General features: G+C 40.6%; 1 protein-coding gene across 5 annotated transcripts in view; it reads left to right on the forward strand.

Annotated features, from left to right (window-relative positions):
- Positions 1–259: 259 nt before the first annotated feature.
- Positions 260–21,672, forward strand: part of LOC133484628 (glutamate receptor 3-like) — a 125,525-nt gene continuing 104,112 nt past the window's right edge. For all 5 annotated transcript variants that reach the window (XR_009790449.1, XM_061787503.1, XM_061787504.1 and 2 more), the window contains exons 1-3: positions 260–357; positions 483–704; positions 1,044–1,202. Coding sequence is in view for 4 of the 5 variants with exons in the window: in XM_061787503.1 (XP_061643487.1) it covers positions 267–357; positions 483–704; positions 1,044–1,202 (472 nt within the window). In the remaining variant the exon portion in view is untranslated. The remainder of the gene's footprint in view (positions 358–482; positions 705–1,043; positions 1,203–21,672) is intronic.

Here is a 21,672-nt window from a genome sequence, read left to right on the forward strand (position 1 = left end):
TCTCTCAAAGTCAGCTGGGATAGGCTCCAGTTCACCCATGATCCAAATGAGGATACGGGCTATAGAAAATGGATGGATGGAAGGCTGGATGGATGGTGGAGCCTGCTGAAGCAGATGGTGCCCCACCTTTGGGTTTTATATAATAACATGCCCCAGTATAATGGACACAACATGATGCAAACTATAGCTATAGGATCAATCTCACTGAAGAAAAAAAAAAGAAAAAGTGAAGCGTTGCTGCAGAATGCAGCTGGATCGGGTCACGCATGCAGGCACGCAGCCACCAAGAGATTGCAGTGCTTCCTAATGATTGGTCGTCTAATACAGAGAAGTGCGGGGGTTACTCCAAAGTAGCAGGTTGGTGTCTTTTCCATTTAATTTAATCAAGTTTGACCAACATCTCTCTCTCTCGCTCTCCCTCCCTCACTCTCTCTCGCTCTCTCTCGCTCGCTCTCTCTCTCTTCGCGGCTCTTTCTCTCTAGCGCACCTCAATGAACCTTATTGGTGCACTGTGAGCGATCATCATCTCTCCACTGGATTCCCATCGTCAACCTCCCGAACATATGCATTTGCCCACCTTCTTCCCAAGGAGTTGAACAGAGAGGTTGTAGGTGGGGGAGGGAAAATGGCACAAAGCTCGCTGCTGTTGCTACTGTGGCTCTTCGACACATCATTCGCGGGATTTCCTAATCAGATTAATATCGGTAAGTGATTTGCAGCGCTACTCGATCTGTAAATTGTGCGCGCAACTGCAGGACTGTAATATTATTTAGCAGTACGATGCGCGCGGAGGAGATAAGACTAAGTTAGTGTTAAAAAAAATCCTGCAGCCGTCTGGTGAATTGTTTCTTTGGATTAAAACAAAGCATGTGAAGGTACATGTGAATAATAAAAAACAAAGAAAAGAAAAAAAGAAACGACTTTTAACCTTACGCGCAGCTGAAGTGCTCCGAAAAGGCACCGATGTCACGTAATATTGAGTTAAATGCATAATCATTGGCTATTAAAGAGGTCAAAGTGAGACGCGGTGTTCCCACTTGCAGGGGGTCTCTTCATGCGCTCCACCGTGCAGGAGCACAGCGCCTTCAGGTTCGCGGTGCAACTCTACAACACCAACCAAAACACCACCGAGAAGCCTTTCCACCTCAACTACAACGTGGACAACCTGGAGTCTTCCAACAGCTTCTCGGTCACCCACGCGTGTGAGTATACGACAAACATTGTCCCACTCCTTACATGCACACTCAGCATTCATAACTGTACTCAATGAAACGCATATGTGCTCATGTATTCGTTTTATACACGCATACGTTGCTGTTGAGGTTTCCACTGGTGATATTTTATGAACATTTGTACAAGTTTCCCAGGCGTGTACACATGCTGGTCTTGGAAAGAAACATATTGTGTCAAGCATTTATAGAGCTGACATTTTGGTTGGATTTGATCATATAATTGATTTAGAAGGGGTGCAGATAAGTAGCATATAAAACAATCGAGAATGACATGCATCACCCTGCTGTAAGCGCCTTTAAAGGCTCTTTTATTGGTCATATACTGCATGGTGCGGAGTCGACAAATAAGATCCCCCCCCCTTTGAATTGCAATTAGCAGACACAGAGTGGATAAACGAGGAAGGAATGGAGTTGAGAGCGACATTTGGAGATGTCATTTGAAAAGATGAGCCAAGTAAAACGGGACTGCCTTCGAGAGCCAAAATGCCTCACTCGCTCGCTTCTTCATCCCTCTAACCTCTGTGCTGCATGGTTATAATGGCCCCTCTGAGTCTCCGCCTGCTCCATTGGCTCACTCCCCCTGTGTTATACAGCATCTCCCCAGCATTGCAGAGTCAGCTCATTAGCACCCAGCCCTCATAGCACCTCACCGTGCTGTCATTGGGCGAAAGGGGGGGAGGAAAAAAAAATCTATAGCTTCCCCCCAACGAAGAGCAAACGAGTTGATCTGCAGTGGAGGTGAGATGAAGCAGAGCATCATATCGGAGGCAGCCGAGCTGCAAGGACTCAAATGAAGGCTTCCGTAAGAAACAATAAGCAAATGAGTGTGAATAAATAAGAGATAGTACCATGCAATTTCACGCATGTTGAAGAGGAATGGAAGGCTTGATATCGGAATCTAATTAAATTCAGGGGCAGACTGAGCTTTGGTGAGAGGAAGGGGCTCCTGTGGGAGCCGTGGCCCATTTCTTTTTTCTTGCTGCCACGTTGAAACTTTTCCATCAAGAGAACTGTCTCAGGACGGCCTTAAACTTCACACGCACCAACACGAGTTTGACACAAGTGCTTTTAAAGGCCCGTATCTGTCAGAGACGCGAAAAACCGAAAGAGGAATATCAAATGTCACTTGATTATTTGAGGGATTTTATGATCTTCACGTTTATCTGATATGCTTGGGGTTTATTTAAGTCTTCTCCTTAATTATAAAGCTAACAAGCCATCTAAACAACACAATTTTCAACCAAAAACATACAAAACAGTTTAATTTGAGGTGTTTTACTACACAACCGCTGTGTTTTTGGTCTCAAAGTGGAAGTTCATGAAAATGACACTATTATTACCAAAAAGGCTTATTTGTGAAATTGTCCTGTTGTTGCATTTGTGTTTCTCAACATAATAACTTTGATAAAATTTCTCCAGTAAAGTGTATCGCTTTTGCGACCAGCAGAGACGCATTACTTACAAACTCTATGCCAAGTTCCAATACCACCTTTCACTATTATGCAAACGTCTTACATGGGGCCCTTTTTTAAATATCGTAACAATTTGCCCTTCATTTTATACAGTAATGCCAAAAGGCAAAGGTGTCTCAAAGTTTTGAAACATTATTTTAAAGGAGATTTTTAATATCAGTGAGGCTTTCCCAGTTAAGCGATTTCATTTTGCGCTTTGTGTTTCTTTGTGGATAGCCAATTACCGACAAACAATTGCCATTGCATGCATATTAAATTTCGTTTATTTGTACTGGTCCAAGAGAAGAGGAATGTAAAAATGGTGGTGTCTGTGTTGAAATATACAGAGCAAAGAAAAGAACTGTCCTTGTCACTCAAATCTTCCTAAGGTTGTGTCCATACTGAATCACACATTTGGTCCTGACACACACACATACTGTAGCACTAGCATTTTTATAATTTTCTCAGTAAAAAAAAAAAAAAAGTGCAATAAAATCACAACCTAATTGGAAGGCATTTGTGATGTATTGCATTGCTCAAACTGTAAAAAAAAAAAAAAAAAAAAAGATTTCTGCCGCCTTACATATCTTACGGTGGTATTTTTACCAGCTGGGATTGACATGAAAATCTCAAGTGGTCGGAGTTCCTTCATGTGTTCTGTTCTTTTACTTTCTCGAGTATTTATGTGAAGAATAAACTCTACATGCCGCTTGCTACTTTCATTTATCAATAATTGCATGTGCGATCTATTTTTAGACATTTGTTTTCGACTTCCACATCGGGCGCCGTTGCTCCACTCCTCCGTGATTACCACAACGATGTTTGACTCAACTCTGTTGTTTTTGTTTTTTCCACTTCAAAATTGAAATGGTGGCAGGTGTGTGTGGACTCCCATTGAACATGAGTTTGAATGTGATCTATTACTCCTGAACACGGCCACATGCCAGTCATAGTAGGGAGTGCATCCTTGTACAACCTGATTTATTTTTATTTATTTTATTTAAACTTTATTTAACCAGGTAGAAGACCAGTTAAAACAGAACATGTCTTTTGCAATGGTGACGTGGCCAAGAAGGCAGCAAGTTAAACATGAAGTCCAAGTCAATCACATTCAAGATTTCAGTTGTTTATTTTCATCTCCCCTCTCAAAAAGATACAAAAATAAATCAGTTGAGTCTTTAACTGATTTATCTTGGTCAATTTTTTTTACAACTTAAAAACCTGGCATTTGAACAGGGGTGTGTTTACTTTTTAGATCCTCAGCAGCCTTGTTCCTGTTTTTGTAATCTGCCTGGTGAGCCTACAGTATTGTGCTGTTTAACACGTGGAGATAATATAGTAAAAGACCATTTCTTGGAGCTGAATTTGCCTTAATTTGTTATTTTACAAATAATTTGTTATAACAATTTTATTTATTATGTTTTAAATTAAGCGATATTGTTCAGCAATATCTGAATTTGAACATTCATATTTTCGTTATTTATTTTAATTTTATCTGACGTTCATGCTCGTGATTTAAAAAAATAAATCAGAAGTTACTCTGTAGTTACTCAGTACTTGAGTATATTTTTTCACTGAGTACTTTCTGACTCTTACTCAAGTAATTATTTGGAGGACTACTTTTTACTTTTACTTCTCAAGTAACAGTACTCTTACTTGAGTGTAATATTTGGCTACTCTACCCACCTCTGACCAACTCACACCAGAGCCCAGTCTCCCAGGCTTCACATCACTTCCTAATTGGCTATCGTACTGTTTCATGTCACAATCATAGCATCCGAGGCTTGGTCGAACTTGGTGTTGACCACACATGCAAAGATTTACAATCGGAAATATTAAATAGTTGTAACATTTTTGATCGTGTCATCCTGACTATTTTCCGAGCAGATCAGGGAGGAAAAATCACTCTTAAAAACACCCTGCACCACAGGATTATCAGTCAAGATACTCCAATTCGGCCTGTTTATCAGTACGTGTGCAGCCCGTTTAACGTGTGAAGAGTACAACTGAAAACACACAGGAAGCAGTTTTGTTTCTGATCTAAATGGTTAAATGTGTGATAGCCGCAGTAAACTAAGCGAACAACATTCCACAGCACCTCAGGTTGTCTCTTTCAAGACAATGAAAGAGCAATGAAGTAAATCACGTCATTAAATAAGATTCATCTGCAGACTTGCAGGCCTTGGAGGCTGACTGAAGAACTCCCGTGCCGTTGAGTTTTACATTTGTCAGCGTTTGTTGTGCAAGCTGTCACAATTATTTACTCGGCTGTTCCAACTTCCTTTGTCATCAATAGCTCCCTGTGCATGACTCAGACCTTTTATGAGAGATACAGCATAGTACATTTAATTTTCATAAGGTGGCAATCCACTCGAAGATGTTAGGAAAGAGGTGTTTATGTGAATTTTGGGGAGTTAATCCATTTTGAGGCAGGCGTTACTGCTCGATCGATTAAAAAAATAAAATGTAGCACATCCTGTAAACCCAACATAATAGAGTCAAATTATACTTAGCTTTTCAGAGAGAAAATATAGTTAGGACGATTTTCTTTCAAGTCGGCTGAAAGCCTTTTGATATTAATTGAATTAGTAGCCGGCAGCAAACAAATGTGTGGCTGCAGTTATCCTAAAAGGCTCGGCTTTGTAGCACAGTTTTGCAGTTTGCTTTGGTCGAAAGACTTGTTGCTTTGAAGCGACATCAGAAAATGGGAAATGTGTAATTACCAGCGCAGGTTCCATAATAGCTGCGGAAGCTGGGAGTCAGGATAGCTCAGAGAGAAGAAAAGGGGAGTTGAAAGCAAAAGGAGTGCAGTTTGAAGAAAGCAGCGCAGACAGTGTTAATGTTCCTGATGGTCACGGCGAGGCAACTTAATGACCCTGCCATCCTTTTCTCACCTGTTTACTCGTCCTCGTCCTTTCTTCTCCTTGAGGCGAAAAGAACACCTTTCCTTGTCACGCTTTTTACTCAATTACTCGCCTTGTTTTCTCTCATAGGCACATTTTGCAATGTTTTCTTCTTGTAAAACTCATCTTCATTTTGTCATTTCCCGAACGGTCGATAGCCATTCTTCCTCCACTGAGCACATGTAATAAAAGCATTTTTTGTCAATGTTGAACCATCTTCAGCCTTTTAGTTACTTTAGTAGAAACAGGCTCGCTCCAGAAGAACGGGGGCACAGACAGGATCACAGAAGAGTCACTGTGAGTGCATTCAAAGAGGAAAAAGATATCAGAAAAGCAGTGCAATGCCTCATTGTAAACAATAAAAGGAATGTGGTTAACACAGCCCGGAGATGTTCATACTGCAGTATTGGTACAAGCAATGCACCTCAGAATTATTTATTACTTTTGCTGCATTCAGCTGCGATGTTATGTTGGTTGCACAATGTGTGTTCAGGATGATCTATGGTGATGATAAGTGAGAAATCTCCTCAAGATGATTTTTTTTAAATCTTGGGTGCAGTGCAGTGTTACAATACAAAGGTTTGTAGAGCCAATAATCAAAAACAAAACGAATGGAAAGAAAAAAACATTCAGGACAGTCAGGAAAAAAAACATTTCTGCAGCAGTTTTCAGCTTTGTAAAGTGATGGCTATTAACACAATACATTAGGAGAGTAATGCATAGTCAGCATGGCTTGCATGCACCCATCTTTCTTCCTGCCAATGAACACAACCTTAAATTACTGTAGTGGTAAAAAATACAGGAAAGCCCTGCTATTCGCAGGTGATGGGGACCGAGCCCTGTCGAGAAGTAATTCACGCTCCTATGTTCATTTTTTTTTAAACCATAAACAAATCACAAAATGCACTGGAAGTGCAGGGATGCTGGTCTGTACGTCGCCGCTTCACAACCCGTGAAAATAACAATAACAAAATCTCCGTCATTTGTTGGCTTGAGCTTCTTCAGAGCCACTCACCAGAGCAAAAATCTAGACCTGTGGCAAAACAACTAGGGATGTCCAGGTACAACTTACGATATAATACGAGGTGGGAGTAAATCACATACTGTATGTGTGTGTGGCATTTGCTTGATCCACGTGTGGTAATACACTTTTTAACTTCTTTATGCATCTAGGCTATATTTTATTTCCACAATGTCATGGCGGAAAGGAATAATGTAGTGATGCTCGAGGTGCTTGAAGAATAAAGTCACAATTGAATATTGTTAATATAACTTGTTTTTCACAGAGTTTGAAGAATATATGCCTGATAGTAGTATCATATGGCCTGTTTGTATGTGTTCATATAGGATTTGTGTACCAATATTCATTATTTCGAGAGATATCAGTGCTGCAAGTTCAATGCTAGTTTTCATTAGCTCGTCAGTGGTGTTTTTCATTGCGTGTTAGCTTTGAGCTGGTGAGTTTTGTGAACAAAAACAAAGATTGTGATGTTTTGAGCATACAACAGGTGTGATACATTCGTTATTTGCATTTAGTTTTACAGTGAACTTCAACTCGAGTGGCAATAAACTAATTTAAGCGAGCAACATTCACTCTTACTCATTGCTAGTTTGTTAGCACCTTAGCAACCTGTTGTGATCATGTGAGCTCTACATGCCGTTGTCTGGACGCTGCTGGATAGAAGCCTGGAATGGACTGCTTGTATAAGGGTGCTTATATCGGAGATTTTACATTCAGTTTGCTATCATCCAATACTTGTTTTTTTGGCTGATAATTGGAGAAATATCTGATATCAAATATCGGATCGGGACACCCTACTACCAACCCTGGCTAAAATTTGCTCTGCTCTGACATACAAATATCACGCAGTTGAGTTCTACGTACCTTCTTGGTAATTATTAATTTCCTATTATTAGCCAGTTTTGGCACCAGCTTGTAGCATATTAGGGCATTACAGAACGACCCAAAAATATGCCAGGATCTGCGAACAGGTGAGTTTTTCAGCAAATAGTTAAAGATAGGTTCCTTAGAAACAAACGGCAACAGGTGAATTTGTGAGTAGCAAACTGCAAATACAGTGCACTGGATGTTTGTTGTTATTGCATTTTATTTTAAGGGCACTGTGGTAGATACAAATCATGTCAAATCAAGGAGGCCAAAAAGCAAAAGAAACAAATAGACCGTTAAAAGCAAAATGCCTCTAAGGCTGTTTTGATGAAGACTGTTTCTCTAAAGGTGCACAAAACTTTGGAACGCAAACCTTGGTCTTTCTTGACATCATCATCATTTTTGTTTTGTTTTTATTTTAATATTAAATGCTCTTAACTTCTTTTAAGACTTTCTCAGAATTTTAAAATTAGAAAAGGGTATCTATCTATCCATTTTTTGTATAGCACTTGTTGGAGTAAACACAGGACTGGTCGCCAGCCATTTGCAGGGCACATATAGAGTGCTGGATAAAACCCATGAAAGCACGGGCCAAACGTGCAAACACCGCAAATAAGGAGCTGAGCCAAGATAACACTGGTCCTCGTGCTGGCTGGGCGATCCGTATTCTGGACAACTTCATGCCACTGTGGCGAAGACAGTGACACTTATTGTTATTACAAACCAGTGTAACATCACAATGGTTTTCAAGCTTTAATGTTAAATTATGATAGATTGTTGCTTGTACAGTACAGTACTTGTTTCCCACTGTCCCAACATACAGCACCGTATGTGGAAAGGGGTGAATGTTGTGAAGTGTGGTTGAAGAGACACAAATCTTTCCACGTATTTCTTTTTAATGGTGTTTGAGGCGGTTTTGGTTGCAGTGTAAATGGATAGTTAACCAAGTGACAGGGAGACATGTTTTTTTGCAGTGTGTGGCCTGACAGAGACACATTGTGGTCAACACAAGCCTCTCATGTGATTGTTGTAGTGCCACACTTTTCTCTGCGGGCTGTAACTCAATTTGAAAGGTGTGACCAAAGAAGCATGACAGGGGATGCTGGGAAAACGCAAGCGTTAGGGAGGAGGTTGGATGTCGTTGCAGTGTGATGACAACTCCAGAAGGAGAAAGTAGGAGAATAGGCAATACTGAGGGGAAAGGGGGCCTAGCCATCCCAGTTCAGCTGTGGAGGCACAGATGGAGGTTTGTTTATGGACACACATGCAGGCTTGTGCATATGCAAGTGTGCTGGACATACGTACGCACAGAGCCACGCACTCTTGAACAGAAAAACATGCTTGATGCAGTGCACCACATATTTGGTCTCAGCCTCCATTAGATGCCATACATTTCCATTTTATCTGTTATTGAGTACCAAATGTTTTCTTTTGTTATTTTGTTATTTCTTTTTATTATTTTTTGACCAAAATGATCATCACCACAGGGAATTTCCTGCTAAATAATACATTTATGGACACAAAATGGCTCGACCATTGTCTGCTGCTCCACAATCTAGCCATTCAGCTATTTTCTATACAGTTTAGTCTTGTTAGGGTTGCACTTGAGCTGGAGCCAATCCCAGCGGTGGGGTACACCCTGTACTGGTTGCCAGTCAATCTCCAGGCACCAAAAGGCAAACAACCATTCACACTCACGTTCACATCTAATTTGGAGTCTTCAAGTTAACATCGATTTGTATTTATTTTTTTAAGTGGGAGGAAGCCATCGTACCTGGAGAAAATCCACGCAAATATGGGGAGAACAAGCAAAAGCCACATAGGAAGGCTGAAGTCAAGATTTGAACCCCAAACCTCAGAACTGTAAGGCAGCTGGGCTAAACATGAGTGATGCTCCTGCACATTTTAATGAGAGCAAATATAATAGATCTATCATAAACTACAGTATTGTGGTTTTCACTGATGTTAAGGTGCACCTCATCATACTGCATGTTTTAATGCAGAGTATGTAACTAATTAGACAAACTAGATTCTTACAATGGAATCCTTTCATGAGAGAACAATAAAAAATAATTTGGTTGCGGAAGTGTGCAAACGTCTTATTATAGAGGCAGAAGTTTTGGGATATCTTTTACAGTACGTTGGATCTCATTAGAGTGTGCAGATTTGTGGCCTGTAAGTGTTGGTTTCTTCACGACTATGAACAGAAATGATAAAGAACTCAAAGTTGCAAACAAGTCTTCTTACCTGTAGCAAGGAGGTCGTTTCTGCATAACGTGCTTTAAAAAAAAAAATTTGTATGGACTTTGTTTCAAGTGGAAATTGCATTTTTAGTCACTGAATACTCGGTTCAGATTGAAGAGGACTTCACCACTTTTTCAGTATTTTGCTTTCACTGCAAATTGTTGCCAAGAACCCATAGTGTATAGCAAGCAGCCTTTGCCAAACTTTTGAAGCTCCACAGCCTATTCATCATCCCTACAGATTTGGCACAGCATCTGTCCCACACACACACACACACACACACACACACACACACACACACACACACCTGCACTTACTGTACAAAAAAAACTAAGCCTCTTTATAGCTAGTAATAGTATTATGTTTGATCATGCAAATATGAAAATAAACATGTTACAAAACAATGAAAATAACGCAAACAATTTTGCATGGAATTAGTGCCCACAATATATTTTTAGTTTTCTATTTTGGTGTTATGCCGTAGAACAGGGGCAGGCAAACCTTTGTGATCCATTGCCACATCTGGGTGAGGTCCTTGATCAATGAAGTAAAACAAAAACACAACAAAAAAGGTTTGTGTTTATAAAAATACCCAAAATATATTTTGTTAATAAAAAATAATCATTGTTTTAAACTTTTATTATTTATGATTGATTTTATCATAATTTTTCATACATAGAAATAACCAGGCAATTATGTAATAAAATGAATATGAATGAGGAGAAGCGGACCGGAAGATGAATGAATAAATATTTATGAAGAAAACGACAACAAACATAACACATCTTAAGTTGACCTTTCACCATATCTGTACATGACATCAAAGGCAGAACTGAGTCATGAACCAAAAATCGCAAGTCCTGTTAAATCATGGCTTTGTAATACGATGACATCCGCAATGATGCGTGGCAATGCGCCGTACAATAGAGCACCGTGACGGTGCAGTAAAATCAAAAGTGAACTTCTCATCTGTAATATGACGGTTTGATGGCCAGGTGCTCTCAGGGGCCTTGTGAAGTTGCCGGCCATCGGATGACTGGTGCTGTAGCGAATGAGGTGCGAAGGGCAAGGTCCCTGTGAGGATATTGACAAAACAGTTCAAACCGAAGAGGAGACGAGGCCTGGAGAAAGGATGACATGTTGAATACAGTTGCGTGTTACACTTCCATAAGAATTAGAGCAGCGCCAACAGTTGCTAATGCTAAGAGCCTTGCACCAGTGCAGTCTTGCTTGGGTGGTTACATCACTTGCACTGTTAGGTTTGGACACATGGGGTTAAAGCTTTCTCATACAACACGAATGCTGGGAGAGTGCCAAAATTTAAATCTTCCAGGGGAACATTCTTTTGACCTAATTTCCAGGCCATGCAACCTCTTTTCACATATACATGTATTTCTTTTAAAGGCTGGGGTTGTAATGAGATTCAGGAAATGAAGACATAAAAAAGACCAAAAGGCATATTCAATAAAATGCATTTTTAATGAAAATATCAAGAGCCTTTTCAAGTCAACCTGAGGAGAATAGTTTCTGTCTGACTAGTGTTTGTCTTGGATTCAGGCACTCTGGCAGATGCTGTTTGGTAACACAACACCTTTCCTCGCTTAATGCTGTTTGCTTTAGATCTCCACATATCCTCCACAAACACTGGGCTAGAGGCCACGCTGGAAACATGTATGTGCTCTAAGTTAAGGCACCTATAAACCACTGCTCATATCATATATTTACAATGATAGATTTCATAATCTCCCCAGTCCTGACTTGCGCTCAGAGTGGGGGGCTGTTGAAGTCTTTGAATTTCCTATTGATTTCCTTAATCTACTGTATCTGCTCAATTTTGGAGGCCAGATGTGATAAAGTGTGCATGAGAAGAGGGATTAAGGCAAAAATGATTATGGATGGACTGTCACGACACACTAATGATATCATCACCCTCCGACTTCAAATCACTTCACAGAGCCTAGAGTCAACATGGGGTCCCTGTGTACTATAATAACACAGCAAGGAGTTTTAAAATGCATATTATAGGGATTCGAAAGAAGTGGTAGATGTTAACAAAGATTATAAGATACAGTATGAGATAAGAAGTTTAAAAAAGTTAACCACTGTTATGAGTGAAACATAAAAACAAGAAAAAATAATCCTAAAAGAGCGAAGTTGACGTGGATTACAAATGATGCGTATGGAGTCTGCTTTAAATGTGAGCTTCACTTACACTAACTCCTTCTCTTCTTACATCGGAACTTACTCAACACTAAAAGAAGTTGTATCTCAGATCATCTTTTCCCATTGAAATGAATATAAATGTATTTTCAAACCTCCCCAGAAAAAACAACAACCAAAAAATGTGTAATGCATTTTAATAAGGAGAATAGCACTATATAATATTGCACTTCATAAAAACTTATAGTAATATCATAAATAAATAGAATGCAAATAATGAAACAGTTTGTGCATCATGATTAATTCATTGCGACTCATTCTGGTGTGCGACTTGGCACCAGAGAGCAGTATAATACAGTCACACAGACACAAATGAAGAAGAGTTTCACAATTACTGTATGTGAGTCAGGTGCACGTGAGGTGAGGTGCAGTAATATTAGTCATTTTTCTTCAGAGGATAAAGATACATGCCAGAGTCTACATGTTCTCATGCACTGTTTGTGTTCAGATATTGTCGCTTAGGCGTTTTGCAAGGCAAAGCTATGTGGTTGTTTGAAATACACAATGTGTAATTCTTTTTGTTTGATGTTTACTTTGAGAGTAAAGTCCAACTGGGAGTGGCATTAAACAGCTTGAAACCTATTTTTTTGGAAGAATTGTTCACTGTCTGCCAAACTGCTCCTTGATGCGAAGTGAGTTGTATTAACTACCACTATACATCTCAAATTCTTGCTTGCAAGTCAAATATATAACTCGTCCAAATGAGGGCTCATATGTTGAAAAAGGAAGCATAAGTGGGGTCACTCGTATCTCAAGGCAGGTCGTAATAGATGAGGGTGACACATTATTACAAATGACAAATTTGGCTTATGTTGCCACCATAGGAACAGAATTCTGTTTTTAACAGAGGACCCCTGAACTTACATAAGGTTTCTGAGTAATGTGCAGTACACTAACCCATATGTTAGCTTTTTGGCCAACACATGAATAGAAGGCGTAGATCAAGACCTTTTTTAATTTACATCAGTAGGCATGATTCAACATGACAGCCCATCTATGCTCTGGACATGTGCTCAGCGCCCCTCAAATCATAGGCTGCTTTATGAACTATAAGTCAACAACAACAGCACAAGTCTGGGCTCCTTTATTGAAGATGATATCAGCGCTGCTTTGTAATGAAGAGGAGGACCTGGATGGCCAGTGATAAACACTATGAGGGACCATAAGCGGATATGTGCAGAATCTTATGTGCATTAAATTTTTTTTTTTTTTTTTTAATCATAAAAAGAAAATGCATGATAAGAACATTCATATGGTGACTGCACATTTTAAATAAAATCAGCTTGGGGTGGGGGTGTTGCTGCCGTTTCAAACTATTCATCTCAGGTGCATCAGGGAATAAGGGATTTGTCTGCTCGCAGCCCATCGCCTTTCTGATTTGTATTCTTTCATTTAGCAAAAGCTCTCAAGGAGAATAGGACATATTGTTTGTGACAGATTATTTTCCATTTCAGGATGCCATTCAACCTTATAACTGTATAAGAAAGAGCAGGGATGGCGCAGTTAAGAAACTTCTAAAAAGGACTGATGCTACAGTTAGCTTTTTTCTTTCTATTCTTGTGTCTTCTACCTCTCTTTTTATATTTGTGATCATTCGAACAAAAACCTATCACAGCTCCGTTCCCACAATCATACCCGGCTAGCAATTGGCTATTTACAGACACATAATAATCCTCTACCACCAGTGGAATCTTCCTCACCTATAGTGGTTTCATTGGTTTGGCCTCTCAGGGTCCAAAAGAGAAATTGTTTCACTCCATCTGGACATATCAACGTACCAACCAAGGTCAAGTGGCTTATGAAAGCTTCTCTGTTTTGGTTATTATTATGAAAAGATAAATAAGTAATCTCAGTCCACACACAGACTGTGTTATCATTTGTTTATTACTTCCCCCTCACATGTGTGTGGTGGCAGATAATTCTTGATTGTCAAGAATGGCGAGGACACCAGTCAGCGTTGTGCTGAATACAAAACATTAACAATGCACTCTCCCATCTTAGTAAATATTGAATCACAGTTGCTTCCAGCTCCACGTTTCTGGCGTGTACCAAAAGAGACGGTAGCTAGCAGAATGCTGCCTAAGCTGCATGTCTGTGCAGAAACGAGGGCTCCATCAGAACTGATTGCTTGTGACAGTTCATAGTTACTAGGCCACTGAAGCACCATAACCTTGTGAAACTAGCGGATGGGCATTCTAGAATACAACTAAAGAAGAGGAGGTAGAAACATGCATTAGCATATTCCTCGCAGTGATCGAGAGATGGGGAGAAAAAAACATGTTATACAGTGGCTATCCCCTTTGCTGAATATTAAAGACAACTTATCTAATCAGACTTATGATGTAAAGCAGCACCTCTGGAGACAAGGGTTCATTTACAGATAATTGCTATGGCTGATGATGAGAGGGTGTGTCGGAACAAAGAGTTGTTGACACTGCAACATTAAAACCTTCTGAGGGCAACAGAAACATGTCACTGAAAGCAAAACTTGCGCCAATGTATTTCTGATCGTTCACTGAACCACAATTAATTAAATTGTTTCATCAAATTTGCATGACTGCTACAATGTATCAAATGAACGAGAAACCGCAGTTCTCCGACACAATGAACCAATATGCCCCAAAATGCAAATACAACGTATATCCACAAGGACGTGTGAGCAGCGTAGTGGATGGCATGAGAAATTTGATTGCATGCTTAAGCTGATGTTATGACAGCAACCGTAATCGATATATCTCGTATGTTGAGACTGTAATAAACTGAAGACTCATTGTACTTAGTTAATAGCGGAAGATTTGGACGAGACCTGTGAGAATCTTGAGAATTTGCCGTTGACAGCCAAGAGATAATGTGAGATGCAACAGAGGGTGAAACCAATTCAATTATTGCCACATTGGATGGATGAGGGTAGTAGAGGAATGTCAACATATCCCCTTATGTGACCTGATTTCATTTAGTATAATGAGAGAAATACGAGTGCTTATTTTGAACATACTTTGAGATGATTTAGCTCAATGTATGCATAAATGTAACTCTATCACTATATTGACGAAAGAAGGCGACCAAGATGGTTGCTAGCGTTGGCTGCAATATGGCTTGATGGCCTTGTCAATGTGTCTTCATGAAGACATTTTACCAATGGGCATGTATGTATCAAGTATCAAGCATTACAAAAATACACTGTGCAACGACAAAAACAAAAAACAAAAAAAAGTGTTAGATAATAATTCATTTTTAAAAGGTAAATGGAAACCCCTTAAGTTAAATAGGAAAATGTCTATGCATCTTGATTATTTGATCTCAAATTGTAAAAACAGTGTAAAAACTGTGCTACTGTCCAAATTCTTCTGGACCTAACTGTACATAGGTTTTTTACAATACAACAAATAGCATTGCACATGTATTAACATGACTGACTGGCAACTGGTCCACAGTGTTGTCACCCAAAGTTAGCTGGGATATGCTGCCGCTTGCCTTTGACCCTGGACAGGATAGTCAGTGTATAAAATGGATGGATGGATGTATTAACATTATAACAGTTATGTGAATGCATGACTCTCTAAGCAACAATCAACCTGTGAATATTGGGTTATAAGATCCATAATCAGTTTGGCCAATCACAGCTAAAGAGACAGTTGTATAGTCTATAGTGGATGTTAGTCTCAGTGTGTGTGAACGAATGAAAGGCTTTCGATGTTATATGGCCGCCGCGGTGGTGTTTTTGCTTTACATGGTTCTTAGCACAATTCTCTGTCCTCAGTGCTCAGTATCCTCATGAGTGAGAATTAAGTGAACATGATGTGCTCGCTCAACCATGACCCCTCCTCTGTTTTTTCCCTTCAATGATTAAGTCGCAGAGTGCTGTTGCCATTTCACACATGGCTACGTAAAACGTGTGGGCGGTTGCTACCGGCCCGCGGACCTCGTATGTATGTCCAGCCACTGTCTGATGAAATATTCAAGTGTTCTATCATCAACCGTTGGCTCCTATCCTTGTTTTATGCCAGTGTCATGGCTTTTCTTTCTGGTGTCATGCAAATACAGATCAGGAAGACAACTTTATCCGGGCTCATGACAGAGTTCTAACCCTTTGCAGCTGCAGAATGAAAGGGCTGTTTGGAGGGAATCCATTCCAGAGTCCCCGGCGGAAAGCGGCGCTCAGATACGGCCCCAACAGTGTTAGAATATGATGAAAAAGGACATGCAACACTTCAGTGGCTTATTTGTGTGTCAGAAGGAGGCGATGTAAGAAAGACGATGGGGACAGGAAGTGACCAGCTGCTATGTTGGTGAATGCATACATGTTTCTTAAGAGAGTTTGCAGCAGCTCCCAGCACATAGTATCCTTCTTAAGGTACACAACATGAACCTGATCAATGTGATGGGCTGCAGATGACTAACGATCATGAATGTTGTGGGGGACAGTTTTGTGTTTCATCCAATTAAGAACAAGGAGTGTTTAATTTTACGTGCTTTTACATTTGATTTACTACATGCACATTTGTAAGAAATTAAAGGTGGGTAGAGTAGCCAAATATTGTACTCAACTAAGAGTACTGTTACTTGAAAATAATAATAACTCAAGTAAAAGTAAAAAGTAGTCCTCCCAAAAATGACTTGAGTAAGAGTAAAAAAGTACTCAGTGAAAAAACTACTCAAGTACTGAGTGAATGGTAACATGATTTCTTTTTGAAATCAGAGACTGAATGTAAAATAAAATAAAAATAACAAAATTAAAATATGAATGTACAAATTCTGATATTGCTGAACAATATCACTTAATCTAAAACATAATGAATAAAATCTTTATAAAATAAAAAATTAAAGCAAATAAAAAACTAAAAAAGTGAATGCGCAAATTCTGATATTGCTGTGTATGTTTGCGTGCGTGTGTGTGTGTGTGCGCGTGCGTGCGTGTGAGCGAGATTAGCACATACACCAAAAGATGTATGTTTTAGTTACTTATGACCATAAAATAGGGCTTATGTGTTTTTTTTCAAGTTAGAAGTAGCTCACCGATTCTGTTCATAACTTTTATGGACAGAATTTCAAGGCGCAGCCAAGGCATAGAGGGGGGTCCGGTTTGGTGGCCTCAGTATTGTATCTCTGCTTTTTGCAGATAATGTAGTTCTGTTGGCTTCATCAAGCTGTGATCTCCAACTCTCACTGGAGCCGTTCGCAGCCGAGTGTGAATCAGCACCTCTAGATCTGAGACCTTGGTCCTCAGTTGGAAAAGGGTGGCGTGACCTCTGCAGGTCGGGGATGAGAGCCTGCCCCAAGTGGAGGAGTTCAAGTATCTTGGGGTCTTGTTCACGGGTGAGGGAAGAATGGAACGGGAGATCGACAAGCGGATCGGTGCAGCGTCTGCAGTAATGCAGACTTTGTATCGGTCTGTTGTGGTAAAGTAGGAGCTAAGCCGAAAGGCGAAGCTCTCGATTTACCGGTTGATAGGCTCCAGCATACCCACGACCCTAGTGAGGATAAGCGGTGTAGAAAATGGATGGATGGATGGATGGAATCAAAGGTCACTAGCGGTTCTGTTGGATTGGAGCAAACAGCACCCAATGTGGAAGTCGTTGCCTCCAGACCGCACACAAACAAATTTCATAAATAAGCAATAATTGGGCGGCACGGTGGCCGACTGGTTAGAGCGTCAGCATCACAGTTCTGAGGAGCGGGGTTCAATCCCCGGTCCCGCCTGTGTGGACTTTGCATGTTCTCCCTGTGCCTGCATGGGTTTTCTCCGGGCACTCCGGTTTCCTCCCACATCCCAAAAACATGCATGAATTGGAGACTCTAAATTGCCCGTAGGTGTGACTGTGAGTGCGAATGGTTGTTTGTTTGTATGTGCCCTGCGATTGGCTGGCAACCAGTTCAGGGTGTAACCCGCCTCCTGCCCGATTATAGCTGGGATAGGCTCCAGCACGCCCGCAGACCCTAGTGAGGAGAAGCGGCTCAGAAAATGGGTGGATGGATGGAAGCAATAATTGATAGAGAAAAAAAAAAAGTAGTGAGCAGCATGTAAATCATTGTAATGGAGTAAAAGTACCGTTTCTTCTTAAAATAAATACTTGAGTGAAAGTTAAAAGTGTACTGCATCAAAACTACTCTGAAAAATACAACTTATCCAAAATGCTTCTTGAGTAAATGTAACAGAGTAAATGTAGCACTTTCCTACCCTTCTCTGTGACAAATACATACTATACCTGCACAAATGGAGGAGTACCTTGCTCATTTCTACTCACATACTAACTTGGATCATGTTTGTTCCCTCAACAAAATTTCCCATCTTTTAATTCCAACAGTTTTGCATTCCACAGAGATCTGCTCTAACCGCAAATAAAGCTATTGGGTTAAAAGCAGAGTTCCAATACGTTAAAGTGATTGCACCCGAGTGGGATGGAATCATGCTGGACAAGCTTTTCTTGATGACTGTCTGAAACAAACAACTTTGATAATACAAGTCCTTGACATGCTTCTGCAAATATTTCATAGTAATAGTCTCATTAAATTTCCATCTGCTCAAATGCATTAATAATTTTAATATTAAACAGATTGTGTGCAATGACTTTCGTAAAGTTAATGAGAGAGAATACAAAAATGAACATTCATCTATCCATCCATTTTCTATACAGCTTATTTTTTTGAGTACCAGTTCATTTGAGCTCTATTTCTGTCAAGCATTATGATTCATCCATCCATCCATTTTCTGAGCCGCTTCTCCTCACTAGGGTCGCGGGCGTGCTGGAGCCTATCCCAGCTGTCATCGGGCAGGAGGCGGGGTACACCCTGAACTGGTTGCCAGCCAATCGCAGGGCACATACAAACAAACAACCATTCGCACTCACAGTCATGCCTACGGGCAATTTAGAGTCTCCAATTAATGCATGTTTTTGAGATGTGGGAGGAAACCGGAGTGCCCGGAGAAAACCCACGCAGGCACGGGGAGAACATGCAAACTCCACACAGGCGGGGCCAGGGATTGAACCCGGGTCCTCAGAACTGTGAGGCTGACGCTCTTACCAGTCGGTCACCGTGCCACCCATTATGATTCAGTTAAGTCATAATTTTGCAATATCAAAGATGGTCCCAAAATCCATCCATCTTTCCATTTTCTATATCGCTTATCCTGTTCAGGTTCACAGAGAGCTGTTGCCGATCCCAGCTGACTTTGGGCGAAAGGCGTACTACACCTTGGATGGATCGGCAGATAATCACAGGACACATTGTGTATTGAGACGGACAACCATTCACACTCAAATTCAAATCGTCACTGAGAGCCAACTGAACATACACTGCCTACATCAAAGAACTATCCCAGTCATTATTAACCTTTCATCAGTGTGCTAGTTGCAGTGGCACACTGTGGTACCTTTATGAAGAGCGGAGCTACATATACTGCTATTTGTCAACTACCGTATTTTCACGACCATAAGGCGCACTTAAAAGTCTTAAATTTGCTCCAAAATGGACGGGGCGCCTTATAATGCGGTGAGCTATATGTGTGCACAGAGTTCCAAAATCTGTAAATGTTGTGTGATGAGCGCTCCGCTTGAGTGACTGGGAGCATTTCCTGCAGACAGGCTGCTTATATAGAAGAAAGGGGGACATGACTGAGGACAGCATGCGGATGTAAAGGGGGAAGGGTGCGCGTGACAGAAGACGCTAAAGGCACGCCCCCGGTAGGTATATAGCGCCGGTATGTGCATTGTGCAAAACAACATCGGTTTGGCTAAATGGCACATACGAAGAGACACGCTTAATGGCACATACGAAGAGACACGCTTACGAAGTGCAGTTTAAACTGCAAGCTATCAGTTACACGGAGGAACATGGGAATCGAGCAGCCGCGAGAGAATTCAAGATCAACGAGTCCATGATTCGCAAGTGGAGGAAGCAGGAAAACGAGCGTCCCCAAGTCAAGAAGACGAAGCTGAGTTTCCGCGGAAACAAGGCGAGGTGGCCCGAGTTGGAAGACCAACTCGAGCAAGGGATTAATGAAATAAATAAATAAATTGTGTGCTTTGAAGCCTCAAGTATAAATTCATCCTGAAACTAGCATGCATGTTTTGGGACTGTGGGAGGAGAGAGCTCACACAAGCGCAAGAAGGTCATCGCAGAGAACTTTTTGCTGCTTACCTCTCTCTAACCGCTGTGCCCCACATGTGTCATGGTAGAGTAAATACATTATACAGCAGTACCTTGATTTATGAGTGCCTTAATTTATGAGTTTCTTGAGTTACGAGCTGTTGCTTTGTTGCTTTTTTGCTTTGTGTTGTGAGCCAAAAAAAAATGAAGTGAAGAAAAGAGCGCCACACTCACCGTTGCGCTTCACCTGTTTATTGAGTGTGACAAGCGCACACAAATCCGAAATGAAAACACTCCCCATGAGAAAGTAGTAGACGCTAACATGCAGATTAAGTGCGCGGTAAGCGGCTAACCCGGATGACTGGAGCTCTCACAACGCAACTTTGGGCGGTTTCAAAAGGATCTGACAGTCATTTTGTGCGGCCTGACGCAGGACACCTCGCAAATTTCCCAGTGTTTGTCCAGCATGTGGCTCAAGCGCAGGAGGTGATATACTGTAGCTTTTGGATTAATTACACTTCATATAACCAGTCTATTTCTGTACATTCTCTTTAATCCAGTATATGCGCAAACTCCTTCTTCATTCGGCAAACCAGGTAAAAGCACTTCCGCCTCACTCGGCTGAATGGGGAAAGCACTCGTAGGAATAAGATGTCCCCACAAGCCACCAAAGATGACAATAGATAGTGGTTGGGGTTTGTTCATGTTTACATGTATCATATCATATTTGTATAAATAAATGATATACATGTATTTAACTCTTGTCCAAAGATACCAGCCATAAAGGAATCAAAATTTTAGCAAGTTCGGCTTCAAACAATCATGTAATCAATCCTAGTTTTGCTCGTTAGCAGAGCATACGCAGGAAGTCAGCTATTCCAAGTTCTGAGTTGGTCACGACAATTCGCATATAGTGTGTTATTATATTTATATTTTGCAGTTCAATGCTATTTTCCTTTCTCAACAAAATTTCACAGCAAATGGTGGTGTTTTTTTTATTTTATTTTTTTTTGGAGGGGGGCGGGGGGTTGGGACGGATTAATGCACACTTTTTCTTCCCTCACTACACGGCGCAAAAACCATGAAGGGCACAGCACCCGATTTGCTGGCTTGAAACAACATATATCGCCCGTCCCATTCGGCACTTGATGCACAACCAAGCATGAGTTTGAAAATTGCTCTCAAGAGGGCCAAAGGTTGTGGGAGCCAATGAAAATTTAACACCCACTTTCAGGGGTTTGTTTGCCGCTTAGTTTTGCCTGTACCTCAATAACATGGAGCGGTGATAATGAAGCCCCGTTGACTCTTGGACCATTTGTGGGGAACACAGGGATTTAATCAGCTTGATGCGATTCGGTCATTCTGCAGTTATGGTGCAACATGAGTTACAATGCTTTAATACTAATTAACTTTAGCCACTCAAGAGTAAGGAAGTTAATTTGATATCAAAATGGTCCTCTTTGATGGTGCATCAAGAGGAAGGCATACAGATAAAAAAGACCATTACTTCATGTTCTTATGTCATGGCAGTGTTGTGATATTGATTCTTATGGTAAATAAAATTTGCAATTGAACTCTGCCATCAAGAGCAAAAGTCAAACTTTAAAATCATCCTAAAAGGATAATTTATCACACTTTTATTTCAC

This window comes from Phyllopteryx taeniolatus, chromosome 10 (genome assembly GCF_024500385.1).
Source record: "Phyllopteryx taeniolatus isolate TA_2022b chromosome 10, UOR_Ptae_1.2, whole genome shotgun sequence".
NCBI classification, from domain to species: Eukaryota; Metazoa; Chordata; class Actinopteri; order Syngnathiformes; family Syngnathidae; genus Phyllopteryx; species Phyllopteryx taeniolatus.